Source organism: Mobula hypostoma, chromosome 4 (assembly GCF_963921235.1).
Source record: "Mobula hypostoma chromosome 4, sMobHyp1.1, whole genome shotgun sequence".
In the NCBI taxonomy this organism is placed as follows: Eukaryota; Metazoa; Chordata; class Chondrichthyes; order Myliobatiformes; family Myliobatidae; genus Mobula; species Mobula hypostoma.
In genome coordinates this window covers 12,378,773-12,392,503 of record NC_086100.1, presented here as the reverse complement: position 1 = coordinate 12,392,503, position 13,731 = coordinate 12,378,773, and the positions used below count along the sequence as shown (strand labels likewise).

General features: G+C 44.0%; 1 protein-coding gene and 1 long non-coding RNA gene across 9 annotated transcripts in view; one reads left to right on the top strand and one right to left on the bottom strand.

The window, feature by feature from the left end:
* LOC134345128 (uncharacterized) overlaps positions 1-5,265 on the bottom strand; it is a 149,398-nt gene extending 144,133 nt beyond the window's left edge. For 2 of the 7 annotated variants that reach the window (XR_010017610.1, XR_010017607.1), the window contains exon 1: positions 4,911-5,264. This is a non-coding gene — a long non-coding RNA (uncharacterized LOC134345128). Of the gene's footprint in view, positions 1-4,910 lie in introns of all 7 variants that reach the window. The other 5 variants (XR_010017611.1, XR_010017609.1, XR_010017608.1 and 2 more) reach the window with 3 other exon arrangements.
* Positions 4,304-13,731, top strand: part of LOC134345127 (neprilysin-like) — a 310,672-nt gene continuing 301,244 nt past the window's right edge. The window contains exons 1-2 of one of the 2 annotated variants that reach the window (XM_063045312.1): positions 4,304-4,520; positions 9,578-9,783. In XM_063045312.1, the coding sequence (XP_062901382.1) occupies positions 9,621-9,783 (163 nt within the window). In that variant the 5' untranslated portion in view covers positions 4,304-4,520; positions 9,578-9,620. Of the gene's footprint in view, positions 4,521-8,093; positions 8,250-9,577; positions 9,784-13,731 lie in introns of those variants that run through there. The other variant, XM_063045311.1, reaches the window with a different exon arrangement.

Below are 13,731 nucleotides of genomic sequence, written 5' to 3'. Positions count from 1 at the left end.
GTAGGCGTTGAAAAAGGCGAATGGTATGCTGGCATTCATAGCAAGAGGATTTGAGTACAGGAGCAGGGAGGTACTACTGCAGTTGTACAAGGCCTTGGTGAGACCACACCTGGAGTATTGTGTGCAGTTTTGGTCCCCTAATCTGAGGAAAGACATCCTCGCCATAGAGGGAGTACAAAGAAGGTTCACCAGATTGATTCCTGGGATGGCAGGACTTTCAAATGAAGAAAGACTGGATCGACTAGGCTTATACTCGTTGGAATTTAGAAGATTGAGGGGGGATCTTATTGAAACATATAAAATTCTAAAGGGATTGGACAGGTTAGATGTAGGAAGATTGTTCCCGATGTTGGGGAAGTCCGGAACGAGGGGTCACAGTTTGAGGATAAAGGGGAAGCCTTTTAGGACCGAGATTAGGAAAGACTTCCTCACACAGAGAGTGGTGAATCCGTGGAATTCTCTGCCACAGGAAACTGTTGAGGCCAGTTCATTGGCTATGCTTAAGAGGGAGTTAGATATGGCCCTTCTGGCTGAAGGGATCAGGGGATATGGAGAGAAGGCAGGTACAGGGTTCTGAGTTGGATGATCAGCCATGATCATACTGAATGGTGGTGCAGGTTCAAAGGGCCGAATGGCCTACTCCTGCGCCTATTTTCTATGTTTCTATGTTTTTCCAGTCCTCTGCAGTGGCCTGTCCACCAGATTAAAATTTAGATTTATTTATCATAGAAGATCCCCCCCGCCATTCTTCAACACTCCACTATGGTTGTAAGGAGAAGAGGGAATGTCCTGGATTGTGAGGGTCCTTACTGACGGATGTTGCCTTCTTGAGGCATTGCCACTTGAAGAGGGAACTGGCTGGGTCTACAGCCCTCTGAAGCCTTTTTCAATTCTGCATACTAGATGCTCCAAACCAGGCAGTGATGCAACCAGTTAGAATGCCCTCCACTGTAAGAGCCCATCTCTCTGGAGCCAGCTCTTCATGGTTGCAGACATCGATCATGAAAATCTTATTTACAGATAAGATAAAGGTAGCACAGTGGTGTAGCTGGTTGGCCTGATTTCAGTCCTGACCATGGGTGCTGTCTCTGTGGAATTTGCATGTATTCCACATGATCATGAGTGTTTCTTCCAGGTGCACAGATCCCAAAAATCTACATCTCAGTTCTAAAGAGATGTTTTTTTTATTCTGAGACTGTACCCTGAGATCCTAGACTCTCCTTCTAATGGAATCATTCTCTCTATGTCCATGCTAAACAAAGTCCAAAGTTCAAAGTAAATTTATTGTCAAAGTATGTATCACACAGTGGCCAAATTATTAGATACACCTGCACACCTGCTTGCTAATGCAAATATCTAATCAGTCAATCATGTGGCAAGAACTCCATCTTGGCCTTTCAAGATTCATAATGTTTCAATGAGATCCCCTCCCCACATCCTTCTAAATTCCAGCGAGTACAGAAACAGAGCTATCAAATGTTTCTCGTATGATAACTCTTTCATTCTCAGAGTCATCCTTGTGAACCTCCCCTGAACGCTCTCCAATGTCAGCACATCGTTTCTTAGATGAGGAGCCCAAAACTGTTCACAATACTCAAGGTGAGGCCTCACCAGTGCCTTATAAAGCCTCATCATCACATCCCTGCTCTTATATTCGAGACCTCTTGAAATGAATGCTAACATTGCATTTACCTTCCTCACCACTGACTCTATCTGCAAGTTAACCTTTAGGGTGTTCTGCACAAGGACTCCCAAGTCTCTTTGCATTTCAGATTTTTGCATTTTCTTCCCTTTCAGAAAATAGTCTGCACCTTCATTTCTTCTATCAAAGTGCATGACCATGCATTTTCCAACATTGTATTTCATTTGCCACTTTCTTGCCCATTCTCCAAATCTGTCTAAGTCCTTCTGCAGCCTACCTGTTTCCTCAACACTACCTGCCCTCCGCTACCAATCTTCGTATCATCTGCAAACTTGGCAACAAAGCCATCTATTCCATCATCTAAATCATTGATATACAGCATCAAAAGAAGCAGTCCCAACACTGGCCCCTGCGGAACACCACTAGTCACTGGCAGCCAACCAGAAATGGATCCTTTTATTCCCACTCATTGCATCCTGTTAATCAGCCAATGCACCAACCATACCAGTAACTTTCCTGTAATACCATAGGCTCTTAATTTGGTAAACAGCCTCATGTGTCGCACCTTGTCAAAGGCCTTCTGAAAGTCCAAATATACAACATCCACTGCTTCCCCTTTATCTATTCTACTGGTGATCTCCTCAAAGAATTCCAAAGTGTTTATCAGGGAAGTCTTTCTATTAAGGAAACCATGCCGACTTTGTGCTATTTTATCCTTTGTCACCATGTATTCCATAACCTCATCCTTAAGAAATGACTCCAACATCTTCCCAACCACTGAGGTCAGGCTAACTGGTCTATAATTTTCTTTCTGCTGCCTTTCTCCTTTCTTGGAGAGTGGAGTGACATTTGCAATTTTCCAGTCCTCTGACACCATGCCAGAGTCCAATGATTTTTGAAAGATCATTTCTAATGCCTCCACGGTCTCTACTGCTACCTCTTTCAGAACCCTAGGGTGCAGTTCATCTGGTCTGGGTGGCTTATGTACCTTTAGGTCTTTCAGCTTGTTGAGCACCTTCTCCCTTGTAAAAGAAACTGCACTCGCTTCTCTTCCCTCGCACCCTTCAACATCTGGCACACTGCTAGTGCCTACTACAGTGAAAACTGATGCAAGATACTCATTTAGTTTGTCTGCCTTCTCCTTGTCCCCAGTTATTATTTCTCCGGCCTCATTTTCTGGTGTTCCTATATCTACTCCAACTTCTCTTTTATTTTTTACATACTTGAAAAAGCTTTTACCATCCACTTTGATATTGTCTGCTAGCTTCCTTTCACATTTCATCTTTTCCCTCCTAATGATTCCTTTAGTTGTTCTCTGTAGGTTTTAAAAAGTTTCCCAATCCTCTGTCTTCTCACTATCTTTTGTTTTGTTGTATGCCATCTCTTTTGCTTTTACATTAGTTTTGACTTCCCTTGTCAGCCAGCATGATACTATTTTGCCATTTGAGTATTTCTTTGCTTTTGGAATACATCTATCCTGCACCTTCCTAATTTTTTTCCAGAATCTCATGCCATTGCTGCTCTGCTGTCATCCCTGCCAGCAGTTCCTTCCATTTACTTCGGCCAACTCCTCTCTCATACCACAGTAATTTCCTTTACTCCACTGAAACTACAGCTGCATCAGACTTCAGTTTCTCCCTATCACATTTCAAGTTGATCTCAATCATATTGTTATCACTATCTTCAAAGGGTTCTTTTACCTTAAGCTCCCTAATCACCTCCAGTTCATTACATAACACCCAGTCCAGTATAGCCCATCCCCTCGCAGGCTCAATGACAAACTGCTCTAAAATGCCACTTTGTAGGCTTTCAACAAACTTGCTCTCTTGAGATCCATTGCCAACCTTATTTTCCCAATCTACCTGTATGTTGAAATCTCAATGACTATCATAACATTGCCTTTTTGATATGCTTTTTCTAATTCCTTTTCTAGTTTGTGGTCCACATCCCAGCTTCTGTTGGGAGGCCTGTATATAACTGCCATCGGGGTCATTTTACCCTTGCAGTCTCTCTCTCTCTCTCTTCCTCCCCAAACCACCATCCTCCCGCCTCCCACGCAAGTGCAGCTGGACCCGCCGATTTCTTCCAACAGGGGGTGTTTCGCTCCAGCATCTGCGGTCTCCATATCTCCAGCTGGAGGAACTCAGTGGGTCAGGGAGTTTGTGGGGAGAAGCCCTGTATCAGATGCCGAGTCGTTCCAGCAGTTTGCGTATTTCTTGACGAGAGAGAAGGATTATGAGAAGATGCAAATGAGGTTTTATGTCTTGCTGTTAAGGACTCTTCGACGCAGTCTAAATGTTAACGGCCAGAGAGTGGGTTGCGAATGGATAGTTTGCAAACGCCCAGAGCTGATGGAGTCGGTAAGGCCGTCGTTAGATGAAACCAGTACCGATCGAAACCTGCGCCAAAAGAATTTAACGGATTCTTGAAGGCAGACAATCCTCTTCTTTCTCCTCCTCCTTGTCCAGCACCACCAGCCCCCATTGCACCAACCCCCTACGATAATTTTAACCGTGCTGAGCATGCATGGCGCACAGCTGGAGAAATAAGCGCAGGATCGCCTCTGGGAAATGAATTCCGCTTGACAAGTGCTGGTGGATTACGAACTTCCATGTGACGGTGGGGAGGGAGGGAGGGAGGGAGAGGGAGAGAGAGAGAGAGAGGAAGATAGAGAGAAGGGCAGAGAGAAGGAGAGGCAGATATATAGATATATATAGAGAGAGAGAGAGAGAGGAGAGAGGGAGGTCTGGGCTAAAGTTTAAAGCTGCTCTCTTCGCCCTCCTTTTAATTTGTGTTGGAATTTGAGGAAATTATCACCTGGAAGAGACTAATGCCTGTGCCCCGCGTCCTATTGGCCACTGATCTCCAATGACACCCGGTGAGTTCGCGAGTGTAAGCGAGCGAAACTGAGACGTTTTGTATTTATATACATGGTTTGCTTATTATTTTCAAAGTGTTTAAAATCCTGAGTCGTGATTCGCATTTGGTTTAAAGACATTAGTTCCAATGTATTTCCGTGGAAACCTGTTGCACATGCAAAGTACAGCATTGTGTATCTTAAATGTTTAATGGTTTATAGTAAATTATCACGCAAGCGTCAATTCTGTCGGTCTCAAGCATGACAAACCTCTGGGTAACATTAAACAGATTGAGGAGTATTTTGGTTAGGTTTACATCATTTCATCTCTAATTGAGGGATTGGGACGTGGGGGGGGGGTGTTGTCAGTAGTACTGGAGCAGAGCTGGGGTTAGTGTCTTCAATATTTACCTGTGTTTCTGCCCTCCGGCTCGATGGGACCCCAAGGAATTTACTCGTGTTGTGTTCACCTCGGGATATTAAGGACGTCTGTGCCCAGGGTGAGTGTAATCTGGGCCTCGTGTTGTAAACTGCTGTCACGGAGAGGCAAGTTCTTCCACCCGCCACCCTCTCTACAGAAGGTGCGAGAACGTAGTGACCTTTGCCCAGTTCTGCCTGAATTCATTGCCTCTCAGCGAGAAGGTGAATTCTTCCGCTCAAAAAAGGCGTAAACCTCAGCGTCAGCCTCAGGGACAAGTGGCTGGAAATGTACCAACAGGAGGTGTCTGGGTTGCGAATCCCCCTAGATCCGTTTCACACTAATCTCACACCCACAATTTATTTCCTTGAGTTCACTTACTCTCTCCCGTCTCCTCGACTCTCCGTGAACTTGGTCTAAAATTGACCGCAGGGGATTTCCATTCGTCTGGCGTCTTGAGCCGCGATCTCCCCGTGTGACCGGCTAGTCAGCAATCTTTCGCCAGCGTTAGTTTGAAAAATTACCACTCCTTTCTGGCAGGATACTTGGTAGTGTGGAGGAGCAGAGGGATCTGGGGGTACATGTCCACAGATCCCTGAAAGTTGCCTCACAGGTAGATAAGGTAGTTAAGAAAGCTTATGGGGTGTTAGCTTTCATAAATCGAGGGTAGAGTTTAAGAGTCGCGATGTAATGATGCAGCTCAACAAAATTCTGGTTAGGCCACACTTGGAGTACTGAGTCCAGTTCTGGTCGCCTCACTATAGGAAGGATGTGGAAGCATTGGAAAAGGTATAGAGGAGATTTACCAGGATGCTGCCTGGTTTAGAGAGTATGCATTATGATCAGAGATTAATGGAGCTAGGGCTTTACTCTTTGTAGAGAAGGAGGATGAGAGGAGACATGATAGAGGTATACAAGATATTAAGAGGAATAGGTAGAGCGGACAGCCAGCACCTCTTCCCCAGGGCACCACTGCTCAATACAAGAGGACATGGCTTTAAGCGAAGGGGTGGGAAGTTCATGGGGAATATTAGAGGAAGGTTTTTGCTGAGAGAGTGGTTGGTGCATGGAATGCACTGCCTGAGTCAGTGGTGGAGGCAGATACACTAGTGAAGTTTAAGAGACTACTAGACAAGTATAGGGAGTTATATGGGAGGCAGGGTTTAAGGGTCGGCACAACATTGTGGGCCGACGGGCCTGTACTGTGCTGTACTGTTCTATGTTCTATGTTCTATTCCTCACTCACTTGGTAACCTTGAAAGCAGCAACACCACTAAAGTTACTCTCGGACTCTTGCTCGGAGAGATCCCTGCTGTCTCTAGCAAGCGGAGGAGACGTCTCCAATCTGCAATTCGCATTTCCAAAGGGAAGATGGTTAAATTAGTAGATTACCGTAGTACCCGCAATATAACTAATCATGGACATTATTTATTAGGGTAAAGTACGGACTACTATAAGATAAAACATTTCGAATTTGTTTTATTAAATCTACCCTACTCGCAAACAAGAGATGCCGAATAATTTTTAAAATAGCCACTTATATTAAGGAGATACAGGAGCCACGCCGCTTTAGGTCCCACACCACCAGGTTCAGAACAATTATTACTCTTGAACAATCAGGCTCCTGAATCAGTGTGGATAGCTTCACTCACCTCAATACTGTACAGATTCCACAACTTAGATACTCACTTTTAAAGTCTCTACAACTCATATTCTCAATATTATCTATTATTTCATCGTTTATTTATTATTTTTCCCGTATTTGCAGTTTTCCTCTTTTGCACATTGTTGTTTGTCAGTCTTTGCTTTGTGTGTAGTTTTTCATTGATTCTATTGTACTTTGTTGTTCTTCTCTGAAATCCCTCATGACAATGAATGTCAGGGAAGTATATGACATAAATGTACTTTGATAATCATTTACTTTGAACTTTGAACCTGTATTTTGCCGTTCATTGCAGTAAAGTGTACCAGGCGCTTCAAAGCTATCTGTAATTTCGGAATCTCAAATTCTGAAAAACAAGCAGACCAGGTAACCTTTTAAAACCTTCCGCCATGGCGCCTTCTTATCGTCGCGGGATTGGGGATGTGCAGAAGAACCTAGCAACACTATTCCATCACATCCTTGTTTATTTTCTTCCTAATCTAAACAAAATCAAAATGTATCCTCGCATGAACGATTCCTACGAGATTTTTACCCCGAGCAGCACGCACAAAATGCTGAAGGAACTCAGCAGGTCAGACAGCGTCTATGGAAATAAATACATAGAAACATAGAAAATAGGTGCAGGAGTAGGCCATTCGGCCCTTCGAGCCTGCACCGCCATTTATTATGATCATGGCTGATCATCCAACTCAGAACCCCGCCCCAGCCTTCCCTCCATACCCCCTGACCCCCGTAGCCACAAGGGCCATATCTAACTCCCTCTTAAATATAGCCAATGAACTGGCCTCAACAGTTTCCTGTGGCAGAGAATTCCACAGATTCACCACTCTCTGTGTGAAGAAGTTTTTCCTAATCTCGGTCCTAAAAGGCTTCCCCTCTATCCTCAAACTGTGACCCCTCGTTCTGGACTTCCCCAACATCGGGAACAATCTTCCTGCATCTAGCCTGTCCAATCCCTTTAGGATCTTATACGTTTCAATCAGATCCCCCCCTCAATCTTCTAAATTCCAACGAGTACAAGCCCAATTCATCCAGTCTTTCTTCATATGAAAGTCCCGCCATCCCAGGAATCAATCTGGTGAACCTTCTTTGTACTCCGTCTATGGCAAAGATGTCTTATACAGTTGACGTTTCGACCCGAGACCACTGGCTGAAGGGTCTCGGCCAGAAACGTCAACTGTTTATTCATTTCCATAGATGCTGCCTGACCTGCTGAGCTCCTTCAACATTTGGTGTGTGTGCTACTCTGGATTTCCAGCATCTGCAGAATCTTTTGTGTTTGCGATTTTTACCCGTCTGATATTTAGGATAAGTTAGCCCACCCGTACTACTTTGGAAGCGTTCGGATCGATTTACACCCATCCACAATCCTCGTTCATTCCTCTTCACATCACGTCCCTACAGTGATTTCACCCACACCCCTCCCCAACCGGTCTTGCCTGCAGCGAGCGCAGTTTGCGCAAGTTTATGAAACTTAATTGAAACGCTGATTGGGTGCATGTCGGAACCAACAGTGGCCGATCTTTAACCCTCGTCCTGGTGTCTAAATGACTGTTACACATTTTCTACTCTATCACTCGACTGCGGAAGGTGGATGATTGAAACAAACTAATTGTCTGCTGCAATATTCCTGCTCTCCAGTAAATAAACTGAATCTGGTCAGCACAGTGTAAGTACTCAGAACCAGGGGACACCTCGGTAATTACTGAAGTGTTCATTTCTAAACTCCTCGGACTCCAACAGACAAAGCAAGTTTTTAAACGCTTTTAACTATGAACAAATCTCATTAGATTAATGCATTGGAATGTTAAATTCTATATGATTTTGCAATGATTTCAATGTTACTAATGTCAGAGAGTAACTTCCACCCGAATGACTTTAAATGCAGCTGTTTATTTGAAACCAAATTAGTTTGTATTTTATTGCTATTTATTCAGGATAGTTTGACTAGGGAAGTTATTAAATGCAAGCGCTCACTGCGCTATTTTACTAACTTGCTTTTAAGCAAGCCTATCACCCCAGCTGAAGCACCGGCCGCCAGCAGCAGCTCACTGGCTCTGTCCTTGACCAGTCTTTCAAATTGCCCCCAAGTGTAGCCCGTCTTCTTCCTTCCTCTCCGAGGGATGTGTCTTTACAGCATCTGTTGGCGTTCCCGCTGCTGTGCGTCCCCCACCCCCATAGGGTTAATAGCCCCATGTCCAACCCTCTTCCTTTCGAAGCCGGGTCGGGACCACCGGTGGCGAAGTTGTACTTTCACGAGGTTTATTTACTGTATGGGACTGCGAGAGGTTTCTAGCGGAACGTCACACCGCTTATTCGAGATTCGCAACGAGTTCAAGTCGATGTCATCGAGTTTTTGAACATAAGTTTTTGATAGTTCTGGTCTTAAAAAAAAACTAGCCCGACAGGTGCCATAATCAGAGTCATAGAACACTCCCGGCCCATCTAGTCCGTGCCGAACTCTTAATCTGCCTAGTCGTATCGAACTGAACCTTGACCAAAGCCCTCTATACCCCTCTCACCCATGTATCTATCCAAATTTCTTTTAAAAAATATTAAAATCCGCTGGCAGCTTGTTCCACAGCCTCGCCAGCCCTTGAGTGAAGAACTCCCCCTTCCTGTTCCCCTTAAACATTTCACCTTTCATCTTTAACCCAGGGCATTTAGCTGCAGTCTCACCCAACCTCAGTGGGAAAAAAAGCCTGCTTGCTTTCACCCTATCTGTATAATTTTGTATGCCCTTTATCAAATCTCCGCTCATTCTTGTAGATTCCGGAGAAAAATTTCTAACCTATTCCAATAATAAATATTGAACCAATTATATAATGAAGCAATAATCTTCAATCCCCAAATAAAAGTGATGGATAATTGTATCTTTAGCAAGTGGAAACACCAAGACCTGGATAAACTCCGCAGCGGATCACCAATGTGAATCATTTGGGGGACGTTATTGGGATATTCAGGTCGGTAATATAGTGCTGTGTTTTGATCTTTCAGGGGCTAGCTCGCTCGCTGTGTCTTTGCCTTGCAGTTTCACGTTATGGGGAAATCTGATAGTCAAATGGACATGGTTGACGTGAACGCAGAAAAATCGAGGAGGTCGTTGAAATCGTGGAGCTCCTTGGAGATTGGACTGACCGTCATCGTGATCTTGCTCTTTATAGTAGTCGTCAGCTTGATCGCGCTTTATGCAACTCGCAAAGGTAAGAGAAGCAAACTACTTTGCTATTCATTCATGCGTATGTGCGCTATGCATGCACACAATTGCGTGCGGATCATGCGCCTCTTGAAGGTAGCAGAAAATCGCAAGACAACATTCGGCCCATTGACTCCACAATGGTATTTTTTTTACATAGTGTGGTAGGTGGGTAGAATGCGCTGCCAGCGGTGGTGGTAGAGGCAGATACATTAGGGACACCTCTGTGTAAAAAAAAAATAACCTACATCTGACAGCCTCCAATCCCCTCTTGTATTAGCCATAACTGACCTGTGAAACAGACGCTAGCTGTTCAGTCTATCATTTTATACACCTCTATCAAGTCACTTCTCGTCCTCCTTTGTTCCAAAGCAAAAAGCCCCATCTCAACCAACATGCTCTCTAAACCAGGCAGCATCCTGGTAAATCGTCTCTATACCCTTTCTAAAGTGACACACCTTTTATATAATGAATGGACCAGAACTGAACACAATACTCCAAGTGTGGTCTAACAGAGGTTTCATAGAGCATTATCTTGCTGCTCTTGAACTCAGTCTCCAGATTAACGAAGGCCAACTCACCACATGCCTTCTTAATCACCCTATCAACTTGCGTGCCAACCTTGAGGGATCTATGGACATCGACACCAAGATCGCTCTGTTCCATCACACTGCTAAGAATCCTGCCATTAACCCTGTATTCCGCCTTCAAGTTCGACCTCCAAGGTGAATCACTACACACTTTTCTAGATTGAACTCCATCTGCCACTTTTCAGTCCAGCTACAACATGTCACTGTCCTGTTCTTACCTACAACAACCTTCTGCACTGTGCTGAACACCACTAATCTTTATATGACATGCTTCACCTTTCCACTTCCTCATCCAAGTCATTTACAAATATCACAAATTTATTCAACTTCTCTGATGCCCCAATATATTCCCCAATGTAATTTCTCTCATTTCAGTCTGTAAGGGACCTATATTATCTATCAGTGATCTTTTCCTTTTCACATATCAGTAAATACATGGACAATTTCTTTCTGGTTTTCCTGCATTCTCTAATTTTTGACATTCTACACCTATATTCTGTTTTCCCATTTGTTGATAAGCTCTTTGTCTTCCTTTTCTGAACTTCCTCATTCAGATCATTCGCTTCTTTTGGCAACAGTAGAAACCTTTTCCTTTATGCTTATATTATGTTTAACTTTACTTCCACTGTGTGTCCTGATTTTTTTGCATTAATGGGAGACGTAACCTACTACTGTCATGGTCCGGTCCATGAAGTCCGTGTTCTGATTCACGATCCGGTCCGTAGTTACCGGACTCCGGGTCTTCTGGCTGTCCCTTGTTTCATTTGGGCTTAATCATTGGCACCTGATGCTTGTCTTGGGGCTGGAAATATAAGTGGCCCTGGGATGGAGTGTGGGTGCTGGTTTGTCTTGTCAGTATCCCCTTGGAGCAACCTGCTGGTGGAAGGCTAGGGCAGCCATTTGTGTTCTATGGGCCTGGTTGGAGGACCACTGCTTCATGGAGCCTTGTTGTCTCTAGTCAGAGCAGTTATCGTGGTATGGATTCAGCTGTTTCTGGGGCCAGCTGAGTGGCTGTCAGCTGCTCCGAGCAAGATATGGATTCAGTTGTTTCTGTAGCCAGCCAAGGTTGCTGGCCGCCCTGAGACTTGGAACCACCCCAGATTGAGCTCCCTGTCCTTGCCTTTGTGGGGTAAGTCAGGCTGTCCTTGCTGTTACCCTGCGATTGGATCTGTCCTTTCCTGTCCTTGCCTCTGTTGGGTAACTCAGGCTGTCTTTGCTGTTACCCTGAGGCAGGACTGTTTTCTTCTCCTCCCCATCTGAATCCCTGACAGTTTCCTTGGTGGTTTACCTTGGCAGTCATCCCGGCCCAGTGTCCAAGGAAGGGGCCCAGGCTCTAAGAAGGAGTACCTCATCCAGCCCAGGAAAGCCTTGAAGAACCCAAGGCTTGAAGAACCCAAGCCTCATCCAGTCCTGCAGCCATGTCATGTCTTCGCCTAGTTCCAGAGTCTGAGCCTGAGTCAAGACCCAGGTTCTGGGTCCTTGCCCAATCTCTGCCTCAGAGTCCACACCCAGGTCTCAAAGAACCCAAGCTACATCCAGTCCTGTAGCCATGTCATGTCCTAGCCTAGTTCCAGGGTCTGAGCCCCAGTCAAGACCCAGGTTCTGGGTCCTCGTCCAGTCTCTGGCTTGAGGTCCACACCCAGGCTCCTAGTTCCCAGTTCCTTGTCCTGGTCCCACTTTCCCAGCCAAAACCTTAGCCCAAGTCTGTGTTCCTGTCCCAGCTCTTGGTCTGTGTCCAGTCCAGTCCAGTTCCCAGTACTTCAGTGTCTGTCTTGCATTTGGGTCCACCTTCAGTGCCCCCATGTGTGACAACAACATATTAATTCTTTGAAAATTAATCATTGCTGATTTTCCATTATATTCTTTGTAATGTTTACTAGAGTCATAATTTCTTTATTCAAATCCAACATTTTGGTTTTAGATTGAATTAAACTTTGTTTGACCTTGGTATGAAATTTTATCATACTAAGATTACTGTTCCTTAAAGTTCAGTTAATCCTTTCTCACCCACAATACTAGATTAAAAAAAAGACTGATAATCAAACCAATACTGCAGCACACTTTCCTCTTTAGTTCTGATTGAACAACTGTATTGATGTAGATTCAGATTTTGGAGATTATATTAATATAACATATATTTAATAGGTAATATGAAAATATATTATATACTTGAGAAACCATAAGACTACAAAACAATATGACAGTTGAGCAGAATTAGGCCATTTGGCCCATCAAGTTTTCTCCACCATTCCATCATGGCTGGTTTATTATCCCTCTTAACCCCATTCTCCTGTCTACTCCCAGTAGCCTTTGATGCCCCTGCTAATCAAGAACTTATCAACCTCCACTTTAAAAATACCCAATGACCTGCCCTCCACAGCCATCCACGGCAATGAATTCTACAGATTCACAACCCTCTGGCTGAAAAAATTCCTCCTCATTTCTGTTCTAAAGGGATGTCCTTTCCTTCTGCCGCTGTGCCCTCAGGTCATAGAACTGCCCCACTGTAAGATATTCATTCTTCTAAACTCCAGCTAGTATGGGCTCAGTGCCATCAGATACTCATCATATGTAAACCCTTTCATTCCTGGCGTCATTCTCGTAAACCTGCTCTGCACCCTCTTCAATCCCTGCATGCCTTTTCTTGGATATGGGCCCGATACTGCTCAGAATACTCCAGATGTGGTCTGATCAATGCCTTGCAGACTCTCAATATTACATTTTTGATATCCTTGTATGAGTGATAGAGTTGTACCAGAATGGTCTTTCAGCCCATGACATATATGTGGAACTTCAGCCCATATATGTGAATCTCATTCATCAACACCAGTAATTGAATAAACACTTAAAAGAGCAAAGTATATTTGTTATCAAAGTATGTATGCATCTATATACTACATCAAGATTCATCTTCTATCAGTCATTCACAGTATATTCAAAGAAACACAATATAATCAATTAAAAGCTACGCACAACAAAGATAGGTGAATATCAATGTGCAAGAGACAACAAACTGAGCAAATACAAAAACAAAATGATAATGATGACCCTGAGGGAGACATTCTCATGATCTGAGCAGACTAGATGTCGATAAGGAAGTGCCGAACTGGAGACCTCTTCCCAGAAACAGAGGGATTGCTTGTGGTAATATAGGATCAGATGGTTAAAACAAAAAAAATGATTAAAAATTCACAATAAAAAACCCAGTCAAAATGAAAATGCCAAGAGAAACCAGAAACAATTCTACACATCACAGGATCCTGCAGCAGTTTAACTCAATCTGATTACTTGCACAGACACAATCAAGTGGCAAACATGACTCACCAAAATCTTGTCACTACACAATAGCATTATACACTCAGGCC